The sequence below is a fragment of the Aplysia californica genome, unplaced genomic scaffold (assembly GCF_000002075.1).
Source record: "Aplysia californica isolate F4 #8 unplaced genomic scaffold, AplCal3.0 scaffold00321, whole genome shotgun sequence".
Classification (NCBI taxonomy): Eukaryota; Metazoa; Mollusca; class Gastropoda; order Aplysiida; family Aplysiidae; genus Aplysia; species Aplysia californica.
This window is the reverse complement of record NW_004797591.1, coordinates 26,393-33,464: the sequence shown is the minus strand read 5'-3', so window position 1 is coordinate 33,464 and position 7,072 is coordinate 26,393. Positions and strand designations below refer to the sequence as shown.

Here is a 7,072-nt window from a genome sequence, read left to right as displayed (position 1 = left end):
TATATATATATATAAATAAATATATTTAAATCACGCTGCGCACATGATGGAAAACAAACACACCCACGATCATCAATCTGAGTATGATATAGCCCACCAGACACGCCTCTGCACAGCATGATACGTACTGTTGATATTAAGATGCATCATCGCCATTACCTGTACTGTGTGTAAGACTCAAGAATGTTTAAATATAGTCATGTAAGGGTGGGTGGTGAGGAGGTGTTTGAAAATAGACAGTGTGTGGTGCTGTTTTGGGCCCATATGGTAATGCGGATTTTGTATTAAGTTTGTACAAGTGTTTGTGTGCATGTGTGTGTGTATGGTTATTTGAATGTAAAAGGTCAGGTAGTGATTTTACGCAAAAGAAATGGGTGGTGTGCTTTGAGGACTGTTGGTTTCATTGTAGTGGTCATAATCTGATGAAAAAGCATTTTTCCCGTTTTTAAAAAATTAGTTGTAAGGCTCATCAGCATCACTCTCTTCCTTTCTCTTATTGTCTCTTTAAACTTTATTCTCTCTTATTTTCCAATATTATGGTTAACTCAAATTATAGACTGACGGACACATAAAATGTAAACCCTTGATATGTTGGGAAGAGAAGATATAATCCATACCCAACTGTAGTAGTAATTAATTTAACCTTATTTCGAAAAGTTGTATTATTATTATTATAATATTATTGTTATTGTTATTATTAATCATTGATTATTAAATTATACGAATATGTTACTATTGCCCGTCTCTTATATGACATGAACCCTGTTGTTTAATTCTAAAACTAGATCATGATTATAGTTATAGATTCTAACTTCCTGCTGAATATAATGATGCGTATGAATAGGTTTAGAATTCATTGTTTTGATTTCTTAATTTTGAACGTGTATTTTAGTGCATTAGTAAATTATTTGTTCTTTTAGTCCATTCTCCACGAACAAACAACTATTTATATATATCTCCATTTGAGGGTGTAGATATAATATTACTTTGTTATATTGTTCCTGTCTTTTCATAAGTGTTCAATGAAGTTGAGATCTACTATCACCATATTTTGACCATTGATGTATATTATATAGCGTAAATACTCACAATTTTGACGGTAACGATTGTAATTTTATAGTAGAAGGAAAAATTCTGAAGTAATTGCCTGATAGTGTGATTTGAAATACTTATATGTATTAACCATGGTAATGTTAAGTTTAGTTCATAGTTCAGGTGTAACTAACTTTATGAATGACAGGTGTGAATGTGAAATTTCAGTGGTGGTGACAACAGTAGTGTATGTGGTGGTGGGGATGGTTGTTTGAATTTGAACTAATTTAATTTGGTGTGTATGATATGAAGTCAGAGATAGAGAGAGAAAGGGGGTGGGGGGGGGATGTCTCACTGCGTTCATGAAGTATCCACAGTGTCATATGATATATGCCTGGGTGTGAACTTTAAGAGTAGGCCAGTATTTGTTCTCTTCAAAATAACTACTGTCTTTCCCTTAGAATGACAATTACAAACAATTAAGTTTACACATGATAGTATTGTTTTTCTCTCTTCTCCAGCATTATTGCAGCTGAAAGTTACTGCAGCTGTGACCCCAGTGTGAGATCACTTTGGTGTTCTACTCTGATTTACTGAAAGGGCAGGATTTTGTGCTTTAAATTATATTCATTTGTTAAAATAATACTGTTGGCTGTTGGTGTAAACATTTTAGACAAATTATCTGTCGATTTCAAGAGAAGTATATGATGGTGGTGACCAAAATGTTTGGTGTTCAGCTGGGAATTATATTCTATTGATGTGAAGTGAAGAGGTGCCCTGGTTATGGAATTCTGGACTCGTTGTAATAGTTTCAATTAATGTGAGAGTGAAAACATCATCATGACTTCGTCATCATCCACAAGCTGCGAACCTGGTGATCGCCAGTGGTATTCCTTCTTGGCCTCAAGTCTGGTCACTTTTGGAAGCGGTCTTGTTGTTATAATCATATATCGGATTGTGTTGTGGCTCTGTTGTCGGAAAAAGAAATGTATTCAAGTGTCAAATCCAGTTCCGACAGCAAGAACAACGAGTTTAGATCAGAAGAGTTTTATGAAAAATTCTGATCCAGAAATAGGATGGATGACAGAAGCAAAGGACTGGGCAGGAGAGCTTATTTCAGGACAAACAACAACTGGACGCATTCTGGTATGTTTTTGTTTTACCTGTTTGTTTTTTCTCTTGTTTCAATGAATTAATGTGGAATGTTAATAACATTTTAGACTGCTGTAGAGCATCGGTAATAGAACAAACTTTCTCCTGAGTATAAATTCTTTGCCTCACCTTTTCTAATCAGTGGTTTATAAGAGCTGGGGGTATGCCTGTTTTGTGTTCTGATTCTCCCTCTCAGTGAGAGATAATTATCAGATTTTCTCAGAAAAGGGCTTCCATTTAAATATTGGGGACCTGTGCATGCATTTTGTATGAATTTATTTTGATGCTGTTACTGATGCAATTTGTAAAGAGTGGTACAGTTCAGGCTGCAGCAAGATAAATTTATTGATTGGAAAAACTTTCAAAGTTCCCCGTCTCATTATAATCTCCTGATGCAGCCACTATTAGTGCATGTTTTGTAAACTTAAAGGTATTACTACAAACACCACTTACACCAAAAGCCATAAAAGTCTTCATCTTGTCAGACTCACACTATAAAAGTGGACAACATGAATAATGTTGAAATGTTAAGATTTTTAATTTGCAGTCATGAATTGTGTGATCAAATTGCTCATTTCATTTTTTTGCTTGATATTCTAAATTGAAATCTAAAATGAAAATTTCTGCCTCTCTAATCAAGATGCCATGTGCTGATTTTGGGTTCTCCATGTTAACCACTGTCCCGTATTTTTGTTATTTCAGGTTGGACTTGTGTTTCTGTTGAGCATAGCATCTTTGATTATTTACTTCATTGATGCCTCGTAAGTACCTTAGAAATCATAAACTTGGAAACTTATTAGCTGGGGACACACTTTAATTGCTGGATTGTCAAGAGTACACTGAAGGAAAGAATACTTTAATTACATGAGATACCTTGCTAATATTTCCCTATTTGTTGTCTCTAGTAGTTTCCTAGGATTAAAATGTCAATTATTATATTGAAGGAATGATGGTTCAGGGAATATAGACATTTTAATCCGTTGGTCATGACACAGCATTAAAAAAAAAACAATCCAGAAAAGAACGAGTCTCCACATCGATAGCTCAGAAAAGCAACAGACCTACAAAGACAAAACCCCAACCACCCTTATTATAATCATGGTTCTTGAAAGAAAAGGAAGTGTATTGCAAAGGTCTTGAGTCTAGTACAGTGTATTTTACATGAATATATAGATTTTGATACCGTTTGGATTACATTTACTATTTACTGCCGTCGCATTTCAATGTCAGCACACTATTCACATTGTATGTGTGTATTATTTTTACATATTATATATCGCACTGTTTATTTAAAAGACTCATTTCATCAATACAAAGCATTTGAATAATGGAAGCCTACCCTGTTTCTCAATTCTGATTGTGGAAAGACTGCATCTAATTGCAATGATAATAAATGTACGTCCCACTGTGCTAAGTGGTAAGCTATGTTTTTGTCCCCACAAAAAGCAACGATTTTGTATTCACGTACAGTCAAGTTATTAGAGCAACCAATCAGGAAATTTTGCTGAGAGAGAGGGAGGCAAAGAGAGAGAGAGAGAGAGAGAGAGAGAGAGAGAGAGAGAGAGGGAGAGAGTAGGGAGGAGTGCTGTTGGTCGATACATTGTATTGATTTTTTTTTGTCAATTGGATAATGTGCCCTGGCTGAAGCTTTTCCGTTGGATAGGGTATCTGTCTTTACAAATCTTTCTTTTTTTCCTGCCAGCGAAATTTTATTACCCAGTCCGTATTTTCATGATAATTGTACCCGTTCCAGCAATAAAGTCACATTTATACATCTGAATACTTATTATTACTTCTAACCTAACCAACCCTAAGTTATTTTATTTCAATATTTCTCCTGAATAAGACCTTAATAATAATAATAATGATAATGAAAATAATAATTCTAATTCTAATACATTTCACGTTTCCAAATTAAAAGAAAGAAGATCAACCATAGAGTACACAGTATGTCAACAAAAAAGGTTGGGGAAGAAATTAAAACTCCGGGAGGGGGGGGGGGGTGCTCTCGTAGGTGTGGACCCTATCTTCAAAGTGGCCACCCTCATGCACTGATCATTATTATGTGTCCTTTGCAGTGCAGAAACCTGGAATGCATAGTTAGGTGGGGGTTGGGCCTGCGGTCTTTTTTAAAATCATTTTCAACTTTGCTCGTATTGTGACAGTACTGTAGTAAGAATGAGACTTAATTCATGTTGACACGCTATCAGAGTTGTTCAAAGCGTCTGTTCTGAGGCCGCTTTTTTTCTCCCTTGTTAGTTCACTTCACTATGGCGATGATACTGATAACTATCAGACAAAAGTGAGCATCCTGAAATCCGACAGAGTAGTTCGAGGAAGGTATATCTGAGCTTTTGGATTTGGAGAAGAACATTATTAATGAGGCTGTCAGAAAGTTGTTCAAATATTCTTAAACGGAAAACAGCTTTCTGTTATGAAATTATCTCGAGTCCTTAATCTAACGCAGAGGAATTATACACTTTCTGTAAGTGTAAATTCTGAAAATTATGTGTGTGTGTGTGTGTGTGTATGTGTGTGTGTGTGTGTGTGTGTGTGTGTGTGTGTGTGTGTGTGTGTGTGTGTGTTCTGTGTTCCCTTGGGAATTGCTAGTGATAACGAGCATCGTTCTCACGCACGTGTGTGCCCGGAGTAGCTGGGAGGTTTCCTTCGCTGGATTGCCCTTTTCCAGCTGCAAACAGTCTCATGGGAACTGTATACGATTTTCCCTAATCTCGTTTACATGTTTGTGAATTATGACAAGAATTTCTCTTTAAGAATGTTGTTTAAGCGCGAAAACAAACATTGTCTGAAGAAACCTTTTTTTTAAAAATGCCTGTGCTTACATTGCAACTTGGGGCGAAATGACTAAAATTTTCCAAGCCGCCGTTCCGATGTGACCTAGAACCGTTGGGGCGCGCATGAAAACGGTTTTAATTTGATTTCAGGAGTGCGGTATGCTTCTTTTTTAAAGTTCTTTTTGACAGCCGTGGTAGTGTTAAGCTTGGTACGGTAGTGAAGAAGTTGACATTTTAGGTAGCTCGGTTGGTTACAGCAGGTGCTATGAAGTAACAGTTTCTGAAATAGCTTTCTGACTGCCCTTCAAATTAAATGTTCGTTTTTCTTTGAAGTTAATTATTGGACTGAAGCAAGTTTTTAGAGTTTTTCATGTTCAGTTCGTTGTAAAGAGGGCGCCGCTGGGAGGTGTAACTTCTTTTCTTTCCTTCTATTATTTCTGTCTGTTTGTCTTGCTTCTTCCCTATGTGACCGTTATTGTGTCGATGTGCTTCTTCTTACTTAAACTCAAACTAAGGGGAGGGTTTCTGTCACGTCAAATTTTGTATACTATGAAATGGATTGGCGGGTTGTTATAAAAGGAAAACCAAACAACCGCAGCGCAAACGCTTGCTGTAAAGATGAGAGGGGGAGAGAGAGAGAGAGAGAGAGAGAGAGAGAGGGAGAGAGAGAGAGAGAGAGAGAGAGAGAGAGAGAGAGAGAGAGAGAGAGAGAGAGAGAGAGAGGGAGGGAGGGAGGGAGGGAGGGAGAGAGAGAGAGAGAGACTTCCGCGTCAAAGATTAGGATGACAAAATAAAAAGAAATACGCAATAATGACAACGCGGGAGATAGGAAGAATTTTTCTTGGGTGAATAAAAAATGAGTTTGTAAATATATAGACAGTCAAATGGATTTATCGCACTGACGCGCCGTTACATTGGCAACACTGTAAAGCAAAACTGAGTAGGTTTAAATTGGTTGATGTTGTGTCGTTTTTATTTACCCCCCCCCCAAAAAAAAAAAAAACAACCAAAAAACTTCATCAAAGCTGTTTGTGTTTTGAAGCATTTTTCTTTTTGTTCTTGGCTGATCTAATTTGTTTGAACATGATTCGGTGAGGTGTTGCTATTATTTTTTGGGGTTTTTTTATATTGCTTTGGATTTTTCATGTATGGTTGAGGATTGTTTGAGTTATGCATTGAATCAGGCAACTTTAGGGATCATTTGACAAAACATAAGCGTGCCTTGGTGTTTACAAAACTGCCATAGAGTCTAGAAAAAGGTCTTTGTCTTGCCATGACAGTCCTGCTTTAAACTAGGCCGTTTGATTACTGTCTATGTTCATGATGATGTTAGGCTGTTGCATAAATTTCATTTCTTTGCGTTATAATTTTCAAGGCGGTGTTTAAAAAAAATTGCTTTTGTTGTTTTTTTCTTCATTAATTTCATACCAAGTACATGCATTAGCTACCAAATGTCGTTCATTCTTTTTAACTCGAGTGTTAACCTAAGGCTAATTGTTCCTTGTTCACAAATCAAACTGATAGCTCTTTTTTTGCTCAATATGGAAGTACCACATCAGTCCTTTCTCCACAAAATAGTCTTATTTATCGTCTGGTACTAAAGCCAACTAATATTAAATTCAAAGTATATTATGTTCTTCTGTAGTTGACTTTTTGTTATTGTGTTTATTTATGTAAATATGCTTTGGTCTGTGTGGGTTTTGTTGTTTTTGTTGTTGCTGTTGTTGTCGTCGTCATTGTTATTGTTTGTATGTTGTGTGTTTTTTGTTTGTTTGGTTTTTAGTTTGATTGTTTTTCTAGAGAGGGTGTTTATCCTCATTTAATTTTGTTCCAAGGACTGTGATTCTAACATTTATACACAGAGTTTGTTTCATGTCTATATAGACTAGAGTGTAGGCTGGAGTGCTGTTATACCCACCTTTAATGGACTCATTGTACTCGCCGTTTCTGTTTGTGCTCAGTACCAACACGTCTGTGGAAACCTGCCTTCCCTGGTCTTCCAGCACTACCCAGCAAGTGGACTTAGCTTTCAATGTGTTCTTCATGATCTACTTCTTCATCAGGGTAAGTGAAAAAACACTACTGTGCCCCCC

At 36.5% G+C, this 7,072-nt stretch overlaps 1 protein-coding gene across 1 annotated transcript in view; it reads left to right on the top strand.

Annotated features, from left to right (window-relative positions):
• The window catches only part of LOC101850017 (calcium-activated potassium channel slowpoke), a 10,706-nt gene that overhangs the window by 2,236 nt on the left and 1,398 nt on the right, over window positions 1-7,072 (top strand). The window contains exons 2-4 of the mRNA XM_005102319.3: window positions 1,554-2,178; window positions 2,887-2,945; window positions 6,941-7,043. Of these exons, the coding sequence (XP_005102376.3) occupies window positions 1,873-2,178; window positions 2,887-2,945; window positions 6,941-7,043 (468 nt within the window). The 5' untranslated portion in view covers window positions 1,554-1,872. The remainder of the gene's footprint in view (window positions 1-1,553; window positions 2,179-2,886; window positions 2,946-6,940; window positions 7,044-7,072) is intronic.